General features: G+C 40.5%; 1 protein-coding gene across 3 annotated transcripts in view; it reads left to right on the forward strand.

Annotated features, from left to right (window-relative positions):
• LOC120737165 (tyrosine-protein kinase receptor UFO) overlaps positions 1-17,075 on the forward strand; it is a 31,877-nt gene that overhangs the window by 11,335 nt on the left and 3,467 nt on the right. For 2 of the 3 annotated variants that reach the window (XM_040037715.1, XM_040037714.1), the window contains 17 exons: positions 37-137; positions 228-410; positions 3,176-3,256; positions 3,361-3,476; positions 5,250-5,445; positions 9,696-9,835; positions 9,936-10,080; positions 10,244-10,264; positions 11,053-11,182; positions 11,448-11,539; positions 13,316-13,411; positions 13,683-13,760; positions 14,209-14,301; positions 14,735-14,856; positions 15,429-15,538; positions 16,107-16,266; positions 16,893-17,029. In XM_040037715.1, the coding sequence (XP_039893649.1) occupies positions 37-137; positions 228-410; positions 3,176-3,256; positions 3,361-3,476; positions 5,250-5,445; positions 9,696-9,835; positions 9,936-10,080; positions 10,244-10,264; positions 11,053-11,182; positions 11,448-11,539; positions 13,316-13,411; positions 13,683-13,760; positions 14,209-14,301; positions 14,735-14,856; positions 15,429-15,538; positions 16,107-16,266; positions 16,893-17,029 (2,001 nt within the window). The remainder of the gene's footprint in view (positions 1-36; positions 138-227; positions 411-3,175; positions 3,257-3,360; positions 3,477-5,249; positions 5,446-9,695; positions 9,836-9,935; positions 10,081-10,243; positions 10,265-11,052; positions 11,183-11,447; positions 11,540-13,315; positions 13,412-13,682; positions 13,761-14,208; positions 14,302-14,734; positions 14,857-15,428; positions 15,539-16,106; positions 16,267-16,892; positions 17,030-17,075) is intronic. The other variant, XM_040037716.1, reaches the window with a different exon arrangement.

Below are 17,075 nucleotides of genomic sequence, written 5' to 3' on the forward strand. Positions count from 1 at the left end.
AACCTTTGAAAATATTCCTCTTTATATGCATAACAGAATTGAGAAAGTCCAGCTCCCAGACATGGGCTACTACAAATGCGCTGTTCGATCAGGAAGCAATGAGACCTTTTCTGATGAGGGTGGTATTCAGCTGGAAGGTGAGTTATTAAACAACCACAGCTACAGAAGTCTATAGATTTGGATTGTTTAAAGGAGTGGAGACCCTGACTCAGCTAAGTCTTTCTCAGGCCTTCCTCATTTTTCTTTGGAGCCCTACCACATGACTGTCGTGGCGAATGTCTCCTTCAGCCTTCACTGTGCAGCCCACGGGCCTCCTGAACCAGTCAGGGTCATCTGGCTACAGGATGGCCATCCTCTGAATGTTTTGACGGATCCAGTGGCCCTCTCACCCTCAACCCTCAACCTCACAGGTATCATGTTTTACTCAGTCAAGCACAACAGCCTAGTTAGTCCAGTTTAAACAAACAGATTTCTCAAATCCTCATTTTGCACTGACAGTGAAATGGACAGGAGAAAATAAAAACAATAACGAATGATCAAGTTAAAAAAAAGTTTTTAAAAAAAGAAAGAAAAAATTCTCCCCAAACTTGACACGTTGGCAAGAGAAGTGGGTCCTCACATTTTAAAAACTGAGAAGATTAATTACTTAAATGATTAATGAGTTACAAATGCTAATTTCTGCAGGTAAAAAAAAATTAATATGCAAATTAAATATTAGACGAGTAAAAAGTCCTCCTTCAAGAGGTTGTGGTTTAGAGTTGAGTTTTTGAATCTAATCTATTTAGACTGGTTATAATGACCTGCTTCAAAAACTGTATAGCAACTATCTCCTGTGTTTGAAAGACTTTCAAATCCTCCTTTCATGGCCAAAACAATACTACCGAATAACCACCCTCCCCAGAGAGAGCCAGGCTGGCACATTGCCAGTGAATCCATTGAGGACATGCCTTGTGGTTTTGTGGGTAAAAAGGAGCAGCAAGCACAGAAAGGACAATTGGGAAATTGGGAGATGGAAAATTGATGTGCAGAGGACATAAGGAGATAAAAGAAAGAAGGAGATAAAGGAGGGGGATTCTGTTGCTGCTTGAATGCAAACTACAGATGCCTGCCAGCTAGCCTACCAGTGGTAGGCTGAAAAACAGAGGAGGCTGAGTCAGAAGGAAAAAGGGAGGAGTAAGCAGCAGTTGAAGTTCAGTTGAAGGCTCTGGTTTGACTCATCGGAGCAGGCTGCATGGTGTTGACTAGGACCCGATTGATGGTAACCTACACTCACAACTCTGGTATGGACAGCTGGCCTGGCAGACCACAGATCCAAACCAAGGCAAACACAAATAATCTTTCAAGGAGCCCATAAAGAGAAATGGAATGAAGAACATTCCAACCAGCAAGAAACCAAGAGCCATACACGTGTGGCTTCATGATTTGAGAAGTCCTCATAAACTGTTCTTCCTTCTTCTTTTTCTTTTTTTATTGTGTCTTGGGCAAAAAAAATCTATTCATCAAAATAAATTTATGTTGCATATTTGGTTTACTCCCCTGCTAAAGTCAACGCTTTCAACTTCATTATCAGTTTCATTTCTCCTTCAGTTCTAAAGCATTTTGGTTATTCATGAACCATTAAAGTATTCACAATCCCAGTTCCTTTTAAGAAAGTTGAGAAATCTAATACTATTACTTTGTTCACAGAAAATGTTAGTCTAGCAAAAAAAAAAGTACCAAAGCCACGCACTGCCTTTCCCAGCTGACACTGTTGGTCAATACTGCACGGATCATGAGGTTCTTCCTAGTAACAGATAATGACATTTCCAGCTGTTAAAGGATGTTGTTTTGTGGTTTTCTGATGAGGAAGGAAGGAGACACGAGCAAGTGGCGCAATCTGGCTTGATGAGCAGTTCACTGTCGCACACAGCCAGTGGTCAGCTCACGCTCCCCTCCCTCCTTTTCCCCTCTCACAACCCCTCACTACAGCCAGCGAGGATCGTACCCCCTGTTCTTTTTCCGGCCACGGCACAATGGGGGCATGGTGCCGTCGGCGCAGGACAAACACACTGCATGATTCTGTCACTCTCAGCTTGTGGCTTATTGACAATGTTGGGGTGTTAGATAACAGTGATAAACTTGAATGTCACATGTTTCACTGTCTGTCTGTGTGTGTAGGCCTGTGTTGCATTACAAAATGCTCAATGTGTGAGCACGCTGTGAGTCACTTTGTCAGAGGACTCATTCTCTGCTGAATGTCAGTGTGTCATACTTGTTTTCCCCCTTCACGGGAGCCCCAGCTCCTCTTGAAGGCAGCAGCTCAGCATATTACACCTAGACTTCAGCTAGGCTGCACTCTTTGTTCTCCAGCCTACAAAGCAAAAAGCATTTGCAACTCCTGAAACTTTTGCTTTATCATGAAGCTGCAGTTTTGAAAAACCAAACCTCAAATTACGTCAAATAGCAGTTAAAACCAAAATGGTTTTTTTTGATGATCTTGTGGAAAATAATATTGGTTATAGTAGCCAATTGAGAAAAAAATTATTTAATCAAAGTCCTAAAAATATTATGATTTATACCAGAATAAGCACATTTTTGATGCCTTTCAACCTGAATATCAGCAAATCTCCACCTGTGCTTTATATGGCTTTTTATTGGCTTGATCAAACTTAATATTATAGTAACTTATATTCTATCATTGAAATTCATACTACACTTTTTTTATCCTGCTCTTTCTTCCTCTCTTTTATTTGTGTTAGTACACAGCTTTGGTCAACTCTTGTTGCTTAAACATGTGCAACAAGTAAACCTGATTTCTGCATGTATTTACTCACATTAAGATTCATTGTTCACAATGGAATAAAGTTAATTTCTTGAAATGTTTAGATAAGGTATAAACGTTTAACACTGTCTTGTCTTGCCAAAGCTGAAGCAGCTGCACATTTTTTCACTTTTTTACACCGCAAATCAAAATGTAAAATCTGTAAGTCTTTCCTGGATTAACGACCATTACACTCTCAGGAAGAAGCACCCTACTACCTAATACTACTGACAAACAGAGGATGTTACTGAATGGGAACTTTTACCCTCGTGCTATTCTCACTCTAGTTATATTTTTCTCACATTGACATCACATGCAACTCAGCACACTGAAGTGTTTCCTCCTCACACCTGCGTGTTTCATTTCTCTGTCCAGGCCTGAACAGGACCAGCACCTTCTCTTGTGAGGCCCAGAACCGTAAGGGTGTGGCCAGCTCCCGATCTGGTACCATCACTGGTAGGTGTCAGCCCATGCAAGCAGTGTCACTTCAGCCATTGCTAGTTTATCTGCATATAATTATGTTTACATCTTTAATTTTGGGGGTTGTTTTTGTTGTTTAGTTCTACCCAACAAACCTCAGGATGTGAGAGCTGTAGAGATCACTCAGTCCGCACTTCATTTATCGTGGGAACCTGGTTTCGGAGGTACTTACCAGATAGTCAACTGTTCTGTTCAGGTGAGAAAAACTAGACGTAAATGTGGGAGATGTGAATAGCGCAACTAGCTCAGAACCCTAGCTGGAATAACCACAGCAGCTGTTTGTTGTTTCTACCTGTTAACAATTGATCGTTGACTCCTCTGTTTGCTAATTCTCGAGCCTTTTGCTAGCCTAGTTTTCAAAGAAAAGAGATTTTGCTTTTCTTTTCTTGCCATAACTCATCCTCTACCCCTCCCTGCTTTATTCATGTACCAGTGGGTCATGTTTCACTCTGGGAAAGTGGCCTCTTGGACTTATGTAGGGCCGCTCCCTCCCTCTCTTTCTTTCTGTAAGTGTCTCTCTGCCACTATCATGCTTTGAGGCCGTTATAGCTCATAGCTGAGAGGAGGAAAATTTTCTCCCGGAGAAGGGAACACTGCAGCACCACCCCTAAACGTCTGGTTCTAATAAAGCTGCCCCTCATACCTCTTGATACTATTGCCCCCTCCCTTCCTCCATCTCTCTCTAACCCCTTTACCCTTGTAGGGGAAAAAGAAAAGGGGCCTACTTCAGGAGAATGGGGCAAAAAGCTGAATTTAACGGTTGTTTGTGTAGTGAAGAGAAACATGAAAAGGCAGTGGTTTAGAGAGGTGAAAGAAGGGAAGAAAGAAGGAAAGAAAGGCGTGGAGAAAGTTGTCAAAAGAAAACAGGAAAGGTCAGTGACAGCAGGTATTGTGGGTCTGAGCCATACAAGGGGGAATGCATGCTGGAGTGTGACTCAGGGCTGAGTTGTACTATTAGATTAAACACACTTGTTTTGCAGGCTGGACGGTGATTCATCGAGCTTTTACAAACCCACACACATTCATACAGTTCTCCTCATTCATGCAACTGAAGACGTCCTCAGATGTCTAACTCATGCCATAAGGAAAAAGACTTAAGCTTCCTATAGCACATGGCCTCTGACTGATCATGTTTTTTTTTTTGCTAATTCTCTAGTTCAGAGCCTTTTGCTAGCCTAGTTTTAAATGAAAGAGATTTTGCTTTTCTTTTCTTGCCATAACTCATCCTCTACCCATTCCTGCTTTATATGGTAAAACAGTACACATCAGCACCTGCTACAAACATATGTTTGTGTGGCTGCTCATTCTTAGGCATATTATTTATAATGTTTTTAACTCCACCTGTGAACTCCACCCATCTCAAACAAGTTTGTTGATAATGAACAATGCTGCAGAATAATGGCCTAGACCAGCAACTTTAATGTGGTTATAAAATTGCTGCAAAGAAGCTTTTGTTTTCTAGTGTTCCTCTTTAAATGTGTTTACCATAAAGACTTTGCAGAGACAGCAGGTTTCTGCCTGTGATGTCTGGTTGGCGGGTTCTGCTTTTAGTCTACCTTGCTGAGTTTGGCTTTTGTTCAGAGCAGCAAAGGAACATTTTACAGCATTGTTAAAAATTAACACTTAATGACCCCACCACCAGCAGCAGCAACAAATAATAGCTTAAGAAACTGCAGACAAGAATTCAGTTTTTTCCATTTTGTCTGCACAACCAATTTGCCTGTCTGTGAAGAAATTTAAATAAACAAGCAAAGCACAGAGATGCATACAGAAATTCCTTGATTTGTTAAAGAGATTGGCATGGCTCAAAGGGATTTTCTATTTTCTCCTTATATCGTTTTCAGTCATTGTTTGGACTCAAAAACAGCACATCATCTTCTTGTTTGCACGTAAACCAGTAAATCTGATTATTAGGAACCACTGTTTACAAAGTATACAAAGTATAATGTTTATCACCTTAATGTTCCAGGCCAAACATTCAGGAGAGTCCATCATAGCAGGCCCACATCAGCTGATCCATAATCAGACTGTGTCCATGCCACGATCCTCACACATCATCAAAGACCTGGAGCCTCACACCCTCTATGCTGTCAGAGTGGCCTGCCATAGCAGCCAAGGCCCATCTGATTGGTCTCCCTGGGTGGAGCTACGTACCAAAGAAGGAGGTTAGTTTTGCAGAGTTGTTTGTTTTCACCAAGGATGTCTTGTCCGGATGTGCGCATCTTTTTATGTCGCTGCGTGTGAGATTATTTCTTCATAAGTATTTCAAGGTCAAGGCTCTGTGAACTGTAACCAGACCAGGACAGAATCTACACAGTAACAAAAACACCACTGAGTTGCTTTTTATGGTTTTTTTGTTCTGTAGTAAGGGTCATTTTTCTATAAGTGCATTTCAAACAAATGCCAGCGGGATACTTTTACTGCTAAATGTGCAAGTATATGCTAACAGAATGATGTCCTCAGTCACACTGAACATGTGTTAGTGTTGTTTTCTCAGCTAAGCCTATTCAATGGGACTAAAACAGTAATAATAAAGATGATGGCTTCACAGGGCCTAGCTGGTCTGTTCCAGGATGACAAAGTAGATTAAAGCCCAATTCATAGGTCTGGAACTCTGACTTAAGTCTAATTCACTTATTAGGTCTGCATATCTGATACTATGTTATGTTTAAGATGTAGTTAATATACTCCAGCTGTGTTTCATTGCTGTCTTATGCTTTGGGCATGAGTCACTTTGACTGTTTTCTGTCTTGTCTAGAATTCAAGCTGGCAAAAGTTCCTCAGCAGCACTGCACTTTTACTGACTGAGTGTTTTAGCCCCACGACCCCTTTTTTCTGGATCTATTTTAAGGTGGATGTAATTCCCTGCAGAGTCTTTTGAATTATTTTCAACTTGGATCATTATAAGTCAAGACTTATTCTGAATTCTGATAACATGGAGTTAGGGAATTAGTTTACAGTGCACCATTAGTCATAATATTCCTTACTGTGCCCCTTTTCCTTAGTCTGTGTTTATGAAGGTTACCAGATGTGAGTGACTGTACCCTTGTGAACCCAGCTTTAAATATAAACTCTTGAAGTAGAAGGCTGACTGGCGCTGAGGGACAGAAAAGGCTGTGATGGGGAAAAGGAAGGTAGATGCTAAATTCTCCTGAAAGGCTTCAGTTAGGATTGCTGCACTCTGTCCAAACTCTAATGCTAGCCTGTGTTTGAGTTTAGACTGAGGTGGGATTTTCCATGCCAGCTCATGCTTTCTGTATCCCTGGATAAATAGGAATGGAGAGAGGAGACATGCCACAGGAGCAGTGATTGGGGGTTTCCATGAGGGAAGCTGCTTGTAATCTGTAAACACAGTATTTCTCATTTTCTCATAAATGGAAGACGCAAAAGGGAAGCAGTCCTCGAACAAGCAGAATTTTCAGTTCTTTTTTTGAGCTAAAGCAATCTTCATTTCGTTTCACAGGAAAAAAAATGACAACATATGAAACATAACATTTAGCTTTTGAGAAAAATAGTTCAGGAGGCATTAAGGGTAAACTGAGTTAGAGAACAATAGAGAGAGTTTGGCTGTTTACAGCACACCAATATTTTCCACATTTTCCACATTTTCCATGTGCTTCATTGCTGAAGTCTCTGACAAACTCCCACAAGGTTTTTCTCTCGAGCCTGAAGCCTTCTGTAGCTTTCTGCCTCCTTAAATCCTTCATAAATTGTGCATATATGCTGAACTCTCTCTCCCTTTATGTCTCGTGTCCTTCATCTGGTTCCTCCAGATGAACTGGGCTTGCTTTTACTCATTTATCTTTCAGCCAGTGTTTTCTACCTCATCCAACAAACATTGCTGAGGATGTGATTTCCTGCACCCCCGAACAAGCTGAACACGTTTTTCTGAATCCAGTTTTTCAGCTTGACTCCTTCATCTTTCATTCCCCCCCCCCCCCCCCTCTTTTTTTTTTTAACCTCAGTTGACTTATGATTTTCCTTTCCAGAACACAGAGCGAGGCACTGTGGGAAAAAGGGAAAAAAGTGGTGGTGGTGGTGGTGGTGGTGGTGAGAGTAGGGAAGGACTGGATGGAAGAGCAGAAAAAAAATGGGAGAAGCGGGTGCTTTGAGAAAACACTCATCTAGCTATTTTCCCAGTCTACTTTTTTCCCAGGAGGACGAGGGGGTAGGGCTGGTCAGAGGGAGAGGAAGCGAGTCGACCCATGTCACCCCGCTAATCCTAACGCTGCGATGAGATGAGATTTTACATTTATTGCGTTTCTTTACATACCACAAGTCTATTTTATTTGTCTGAAAAGAACCCCAGAATAAAATAAAAAAATCACAAACACACAGACAGAATAAACAAAGAATCAGTTACTAAGAAACTAAATGGCTGTTAATGGAGTCCTGATTCTCTGTACACACCTTGCATAACGTCAGTCTGTACCCCCAAAGAGATGTAATAAACAGTCACAGAACAGCCCGATTCACTGTCCCAATGGAAGTGAGTCATGATGACATACCCCAATGTGCACACGTGTCACGTTTAATCCTGCTTAATACTATTGCCAACAAAAATGCATTCTCAAGCATTAAATGACTCTTTTTCCCAGACAGACAGCAGTCGGTTGTGCTGTTAAATTGAAAGAAGGTGGATGGCCTTAAAAGTTAAGACATTTTTGATGACACTAACATTTGTGTTGCACATGTTTCCTGTGTTGAGCTTTCCTAGTTCTCATGCATGGGAACCAGTCAGTTTCTGGCTTAAGGATGACCTTTTTCCATACATATGTTCAACCACATAAAGGGCCTACAGCCTGTAAGAATGGAAAAAAGAATAAAGAATGAGGAAAGAGTCACATCCCTGCTTTCAAACAACTTTTCAAAATCTTCCAAATCTGATCATTTGACACTTTCTTCACCCCAACAGGATGTGAAACAGTAAGTCTGCTGTGGATTCAAATCTGAACCTTTGCTGTAGTGAACTAATTGTGGCTCAAGAGTTTCTTTCTCAATCTCTTGCCAAGTCAGGGCTTGCTTTTCATTCTTTCAGAAGAATAAAAAACACGAGGCATTTTTGAAAAAGCACAAATAAACATCTCATTTCCTTTTTTGAAGTTTGCAAATCTAATTATTTTTGTCCAAGGGAAACTCTTTTCTTCTTACATTTTACATCAACATGTCTGTTCACTTGAACTCGCCACTCCATGAACAAAGAACGGCATTAAAACAGGGCGAGCAATGAAGGAGAAGAAAACTTGGAGAGAAGATGATGGAATTGTGTTGGATAGAAGTCAGGGAAAGAGAGAAAATGAGAAGGAGAGTAAAAGAGTATGGGCAACAAAGAGGTGGAGAACGCAGAGAGAGAAAGTCCGACAGATGATTAAGCAAATGCGGAGCCGAACTGCTGGAACAAACTTGACTTAGAGTTTGCTTTTGTTGCCGCTGGCAGGAAGAATAAGGACCACATGTGGAAACAATCACCCGCCAAACGCTTCCTGATAACATCATCCATAGGGCTGGGCTGTGTTTCCCAAACGCACGGTGACTTAGCTCATGCGTGGGTGTGTGTGGGTGTCCAGCTTGTTTGTGTGACTTTGGGAGCATACCAAGAGTGAGAAGCAAACACAAAGTAAGCTTTAAACACTAACACAGGAAATAAGCCTTCACTTCTTCTTATTGAAAGTTTTCTGTCCTAAACAGTGCATCAGTCACATATGCGCACACACACACACACTAGACACACAGTGCATAAATTCCTCACACTATTTCTAGCATGTTATTCAGCTAGATTTTCTCTCCAGTGGGTATTTTGGTAGCCAGATGCCTTTTTTCCCCTCTCTTCTCCCAAATGCCAAAAACAACGCCAGATAAATATGAATAAAACAATAACAGGAATGGCCAACAGAAAAGGAACTGCGTGAAGTGAAGTAGACACAGGACTTTACTGAACCATAATGACAAAGAAAGACCCGAGCAGCTTCTGAACTTGACTAATCACCCCTGTCTGCGGTGCCCTCAGATGCCTTTTTGTCCTAATAAAGCCAAATTCTCCACATTCTTTGACATCTTCTCCCTCCAGCTGCTAGAGTTATCCACACCCTAGAGGCTCTAAGCTGTCAAAACAACACATGCCTGGCTAACTCCAGTCCGCCTGACACAGGCCACTTAGCACACAGTTAAAGTACTGATGGTACACTTACAATAATTATAAATAAAAATTGTTATGATTGTTTCCATGAGTCATTACAAATTGTGTGAAAGACACAAGTTAAGTGGACGGGTGCTCCCAGATGCACTGATTAATTCCACCTACCAGTGGGCAAGGTAACACAGAGGGATAAACAGGAAAACTGAGCAATCCTAGTCTGCAGGAGGGAGAGAGAAAACTGAGATGCTTCAGAGCTTCGTTGTTTTTTGTCTTTTTCAGTGCCTGAAAATCCACCAGCTAATGTGACTGCTAAGTTAAATGGGACGGAGGTACTAGTAATGTGGGAGCAGCCACCAGGAAAACTAAATGGGCAGCTGCAGGGTTACATGGTGGAGTACAGCACACCTGCTACTCAGCAGGTGAGGAACACATTCACAGTCAACAAAGTTGCTAAATTTACAAATGCATGGAGAAAATGTCCATTTTTCTTAATAATGACAGACCGATTTTTTCTTTCAGGTTGTCGTCAATACCGGATTGGGCACTGAGTTCGCAATCAATCTGTCTGTCCCCCTGTCCAATGTCTCTTTCCGAGTGTGTGCCTATACAGGGGCGGGTCAAGGACCCTGGGCACCCATTCAGACTCTGACACTCAACGTTCCTGGTGAGTAACAAAATCGTAATTCATTGCAACAGGTGTGATTAACGTATTATTCTTATAAAGCAATGATTTCGTTTGATGAAATTGTGGTTGCTAAAATATACTTGATATGATCTGTTTTAAAAAAGTCAAAATATTAACACGTGCTCTCTATTTTTTACACCAGCAGAAATGGGTGAATTTAGAGGTGAGCAATGACTGGATTTATGTACACATACAAACATTCTTCTGTCACCTCTCTGAGTAGCACACAATGACAGTGATAGTGGAAGTGAGCTCATGTTTCTTTCTCCATAACTGGACTACTTCTTCTTAGTCTGTTTCACTGTGTATTTTGAGAAAAAAGGGAACGAAGAGAAAAAAAAAAGAGAAGATGATCTCACAGAGAAGGGAAAGGGGAAGAGGGGTAAGGGGCTGAATGAGGAGAAGAATCATAAATATTTATAACTGGCAGGAGCAGTGAGAATCTCTGTTTGCTTTGTCTAACAGAGCTAGACAGACAGTTCAAACAACAAAATGGCAAATGAAAGGAGAAAAACAAGCAAGCAAAGTTGTGGAGGATGAGTATGAAAAGAAAGAGAAGTTGTAAACACTGGGTAGAGTTTGTGAGTGTTCAGCAGTAGATTGTGGCAGTGACTGGAGAGTAAATTTCAGTGTGGGAAATGGCACAGCAAAGTATTTCTAGAGTGAAGAAAATGACTATATTTATAGGAAAAGAAGGACTTTTTGATTTAGCTTAAAGAGTTTGCTTTGTCACTTTCTTCACTTGATTCATACCATTATTCCCAACAATTCAGCATGTATATTTTAGCATGCTTTTTGTCATCTAGCTAATATAACTTACACAAATCATGTCTTCTTTCTTCTTTGATAAAATAACTTAATTACTGCTTTAAACTCCTAAATCCCCACTCCAAATTACAAGACCTACACTACTAAACGCTCATCTGTCTCCATCCACACCCTTTCCTTCAGGTCCATCATCGCCCCCAGCCTTTTCCTGGCACTGGTTTTATGTGGTGATGGCCATTACCGGTGCTGTGTCCATAGCTGTGTTCCTGGCTGTTTACGTGGCCAAGCTGCGGCGCAAGGAGACGCGCTTTGGGTGCGTAGGGTGTTACTGCTCCTTGTGGCTGGAAGGGAGGGACTCAGTGACTGTGCCAAACCAAAAAGTTTCAATTTTTTCTGGGTCTCAGCCCGCTTGCCTCACTTGCACACTTCTAAAGCATTTATATAAAGCAATAACATTTGTTTTGAAAGACTAAAAATAGCTTCGTGAAATGTAGCCCAAATCCATCTTTTCACTTTTGTTCACTGGTGTGACCTGACTTTGTGTTTTGCTCTGTTTCTTGTGATGTATCCTTTCACAGAGAGGCGTTTGAACCCATGATGGAGAGTGGAGAGCTGGTGGTCAGGTACCGTGCTCGCCGCTCGTACAGCCGTAGGACTACAGAAGCAACATGTGAGTTCCTCTGTAGTCTGCCATGTTTGGCAGAAAGCTGATACTCTGTATTTGCATCCAGCTGTCCTTTTGGCAGAAATAGGTACTCTTTATTAACAGCATGCCCAAACATGCCCTTAAAGAAAGAGACATAACAGGAACCAGCAGTTCTGTGGAAGAAAAGCGTCAAACAATTACAGCTGTATTCTCATTATTTCAAAGCAAGAAAAACATCTTTAGTTTGTTTTGGTTGATCAAAGCCAGAAATGCACTGACAGGTAATTCATTTCCCACAGTAATAATAGCCCTGGAGAGTTCAGTCAGCTGACATACACCATAGCAACAGTGAGCATTTTATATCACATAAGGCAGTCTTTTAATAGGCCTATTAATTAGATGTGCAGGAAATGTAGTAATGAAGTTATGGCCTGTGCAATGAAGCATGAACATCAAAATTAAACTAGACTCTTCAGATAAGCAAATTAAAGTTACATTTAATTTGATACTGGAGATGTTAAAAACAAGTTAAAATAACCGCTCCACATTTCCAAATTGGGAAAAGGCATGTGGTGTTGGGAAATAAAGTAACAGTGCCATTTAACTCAAACTGGTAGCATCATAGAAAGCAGTAGTTTGTGTGCTTTCCCCAGCCAGCAGTCCCTGCGAGTCCTCGTGATTTGATATACCTGTCTTGCCATTGTAACCAGTACACACAGTATTTTAGTCCTCGTGGTCAAGTCTCAGCTTGCAATAGCCGCAAAGAGGCCAGGAGTAAGATAAAACTGCAGGGAAAAGAGAGAAAAAAACTATTCAGTGAGTAAAATAAGAGGGGCCAAGATACAGAGATGAAGAGATATTATAGACTCAGAGTGAATGAAGAAAGTTGCACTGGGTAAAAGGGAAAGGATCAGATTGGAGAGATTTGGACAGAATTAAAGCTGTGGACACTGACCGGTAATTTCAGCCAGTTCTCAGAGTGGAGTCAAACCCCGAACCTCTAGATGTTAGAAGCCTTGGCTAATAGCTGGTCACGCCAGCATGTGTTGGAACATGCCTGAAGACCGAGTAGATTGTTGTCCAATGCATGACAGATTGATGGTGTAGCAGCAGCTGGAGGGGATCTCTGAGCATGTTGTAGCCTTGTCACATCCTGGCCCAGATGTGAAAACAGAGCTAAAATGTGTAGCACAGTCAGCTTACCACTATTGCTCAATGACAGCCAGCTGTGGAGTGAGTATTTAAACCAGCCTAATCCTCTGACCTCGTGTCCCTCAACCCAACCTGGTCTCTGCAGGATCACATAGACTTATAGAAAAGGGTAATAAACAAAACTGGGGTCACATATTCCCAACAGAGCTTTTTAAAGAATATTGCACTTTTTTGCATTGTAATTGAAGCACTTTTACTTTCAGTATGTTATATTATTTATTAGGTCCTGGTAACATTTTGATTCACTTTTAATGGTTTTGTTTTGTCTTTTAGACATAAAACTATGTTAGACTTGCAACAAACACATGTACCTGAAAAAGTGCATAAAAAAGATAATGTACTATCTGAATGCAACTTCAAATAATGTTACTAACAAACTGATTAAAATTGGAAAGACTAATGCTCATTTTGGGGGAGTTTTACAAGTAAACACTTTGTTTTTGGCTTAGTGTCATGCATTGCGGTTTTGGGAAAGCTAGCGAGGCTGTTTGGCAAACTCAGGCTGTTATTCTCTCATTTCTGTGTTGTTAATTAAATTGCTTCAGGCAGCTAAGCAGCATTAAAATTCTTTTTCTCCCCTTTCTTCAGTGAACAGCTTGGGCATCAGCGACGAGCTGAAGCAGAAGCTCCAAGATGTGATGGTGGACAGACATAAATTAACCCTGGGAAAGACCTTGGGAGAAGGTAGTGCTCGATGTTTTGTTGTTTTTTTTAATATATATATATTTAATCACAGGCTTTGTTAACACTTCTTTATCAAAATTGGTACATGTTCATAGACTTGTCTGCCATAGCACCAATGCAGGTTTCTACTTATCTCCTGTCAGACAAATATGTTATATATTTGTATAGTAAAGCGGTTTGCTGTTTAATAGCTGTATAAACTGTTTACAGTTGAGAAATTAATGAGTGGCAATTTTCAATTGCTTTTTAAACTACGTTTTTCTGTCTTCAGGGGAGTTTGGCTCTGTGATGGAAGGGCTGCTGACTCAAGAAGAGTTTGTTCTCAAAGTCGCTGTCAAGACTATGAAAAGTGAGTAGACAGTAAAAGTACTCAGCAATCTCTACAATGAATCCCTTCATCTCTGGAACACAGGGCATTTGATAAGCAGCCTCTTAGGTCAAAAATTTACAAGTGTTCAGGGCAAAAATCTCAGTTTTCATCAGAAAACGGACAAAGTCAGCTTTTAGAAAATATTGGCAGAAGAGAAAGTTTTACCCTGTATAATTTTTTTTAGATATTTTTTTTCAAAACTAAATTATGGAGGGACTCTAGTTGAGAAATTTAAACAACCTCAGTGGTTAAAAATGCTGACATGCATAAACTCACAGTTAAATAAATCCGGGGAGTCAAAAGGCCTTCTCAAATAGTTTATTTCTTATTCTTGCAAACTGTCAACCTTTTGGTTTTAGTGCCATGCATTACCTACTGAGTAACACATGGGTGATGTGGCTTCACCTCTGTACCTTCTTCTCCCCAGTTGCTATATGCACACGCTCAGAGATGGAAGATTTTCTCCGAGAGGCTGCCTGCATGAAAGAGTTCGACCACCCCAATGTCATGAGGCTCCTTGGTGAGTTGGCATTTTTGCTGCTTGGCATGTCAAAAGTTGGCAATTTCGAATTGCAAAAGGTTGTGTTTTTTCTAATTTACACTTAATGATACATAGCCATTTAGGTTTTGAAATTTCTGTCTGCATCCAACTGAAAACGCTGGAGGCATTTGTTGCTCAATACAGCTGTTTTTTTAGGACGATCCAGAAAACTCACAGAGAAATGTTAGCGATATACTGTGTATTCTGTGTAAGAGCCAAAGAAAACAGAGCCATAGAATAAATCCTTTGTGTTGTAGTTATTGTGCGTTGTTTCTTCATAGATGAAGACGCTTATACACAGTCAAGACTTTGGGGATTAAAAGTAAAATGACGTTAATTTCTGAATAGACAGAACAGGCATGAAGTCTCTGTGCATACTAAGCTCTTTTTGTGTTTTGTTTTTTTTTAATAGGTGTGTGTCTACAGACTGTGGAGAGTGAAGGATATCCCTCCCCTGTGGTCATTCTGCCGTATATGAAACATGGAGATCTGCACAGTTATCTGCTATACTCAAGGCTGGGAGACTGTCCTGTGGTTAGTCTGATTACAGCAAACAAATGCACAAAATCAGCAACAGACATGCACACTCACAGTCACCTATGCATATGCACACGTACAGTCCCACACAGTTTAACAGCTTAATAGGTTCACATGTCTGTCAGCTAAATGGGTTCCAAAGTTCAACAGAGATTCAAAGATCTCTTAAACAAGTCTCCACCCATACTTTTTCCGGCAACACGTAGTCAGAGATTATGGAAACACAAGTCTTTATTTGAAGTGTTACGTATTAATACTTATTTTGGTTTTTTGTTTTGGTTTTTTAAACTGACTTACGCAGTAAGTCCCTGAAGAGCGAAGTTGAGTAACACAAGCCTAATCAAAACAAGATCCATACACAGTATTGAAACACCCATGCACAGTTTCCAAGAACACAGTGGAGCTGAACTCTATTGTTTCCACATGAGGAGTATCTGGAGCAAAGGAGTGCTCCATTCAGACTTGAAACACGATGGGCTCTGGTGCCCTCTATTGCACAGAAAGTACACATCAGCTTTGTTAGACAAAAAACAAAAACAAAACTTATTTCTCTCTGTATTATCCTGCAGTACCTCCCATCTCAAATGCTGGTTAAGTTCATGACCGATATTGCCAGGGGAATGGAATACCTCAGCAACAAGAACTTCATCCACAGAGACCTCGCTGCCCGCAACTGCATGTAAGCACAATCTCTGCTTCTGCATTTTGCTCTTTCACTTCCTGTGGGTGTTCTCGTTTGCTCTTTCTCTTTCCTTTTTTTTTATCCAACATACAATGGTTGGAGAAGATCTCGGTAAAGAAGTAAAGCAAGAACTACAGACTTTGCTTAATATTAAACATGACTATTAGATGTCAGTTTTAGGCATTAGTCTCTTTTTTGCTAGAATAAAAGACTAATGAAGCAAGCAAGCCTTGCCATCCACACTTTTAAGCTTAAATTTCAAAACTTATATTTTAACTACTGATTTTATCTACTGTTCTGATTTTATCTACTGTTTTTTTAATCAATTTTAAATCATGCTTTTTATTGTTTTTGTTTTTTAATGTCTCGGTAAAGCACTTTGAATCACCTTGTTGTTGAATTGTGCTATATAAATAAACTTGCCTTGCCAGTTTATGAGTGGTACAAAACAAATGTTTTGGATGTTAAACCTAAATAAGACTGTCGATATGTAGATACTGTTCAATATATATAGGACCAACACAAGTGTAATAACTCTAGCTCATGTCTAAATGCCCTTTTGCAGGCTGAATGAGAATATGAATGTATGTGTGGCTGACTTTGGCCTCTCCAAGAAGATCTACAATGGAGACTACTACAGACAGGGCAGGATCTCCAAGATGCCTGTAAAATGGATCGCCATTGAAAGCTTAGCTGACCGCGTCTACACCACAAAGAGTGATGTGGTAAGTTCATCTTCTGTGTGTTTGTTACTGTGTGCCCTACAATACAGAGCAAAGGCTTTCAGTATTAGAGAGGCTTGGGAACAAAAATACCCCTTCTCAAACAGTTAACAATGTGTTTTGGGAATTAAAGCTGTATAGTCAAATTTTTTTAGAAGACCTGAAGTACTCAGAAACAAGTACTTTATACATTGCTTAAGCATACCAGCTGGTCATGAAGACAAAATTATTTACCAAAATATCTGTAAATGTCAGTATAAATATGCATAAATATGTCCTGACCAACATCTGTGAGTGATATCAACTTTAGCAGCTGGTAAGCTAATGACATATACAGTATTTTTAAGGGCCTAAGTGTCCATGCACATGTGCAGTTGTGTTTATACAGTGCAGCACTTAAAATGATCTGCATTCTTTAGTGCTTGTTCATAAAGCAGGATGTCCAAAAATCCAAGACAAACATGACTGTGATATTTTTCCATAGCCAGTGTTTGACCAGTGTAGACTCATGTTTCACTAATGTGTGACAAGGTGTGTAAAGTCTACAGGAATTCATGCTAAACCCTTCCTCGCCCTCTCTCTCTTTATTTCCCTGTATGCCTCTCCATCTTTCTCTTGCTCCCTCTTAGTGGTCATTTGGAGTCACCATGTGGGAAATCGCCACTCGGGGTCAGACGCCATACCCTGGGGTCGAAAATAGTGAGATTTATGATTATTTGAGACAAGGAAACCGTCTCAAGCAGCCTCCAGACTGTCTGGACAGCATGTGAGTATCCTTGATAAAAAACACTTTGCTGATAATGAAATCTTTT

Source organism: Simochromis diagramma, unplaced genomic scaffold, assembly GCF_900408965.1.
Source record: "Simochromis diagramma unplaced genomic scaffold, fSimDia1.1 OVJJ01000463.1, whole genome shotgun sequence".
Lineage (NCBI taxonomy): Eukaryota > Metazoa > Chordata > Actinopteri > Cichliformes > Cichlidae > Simochromis > Simochromis diagramma.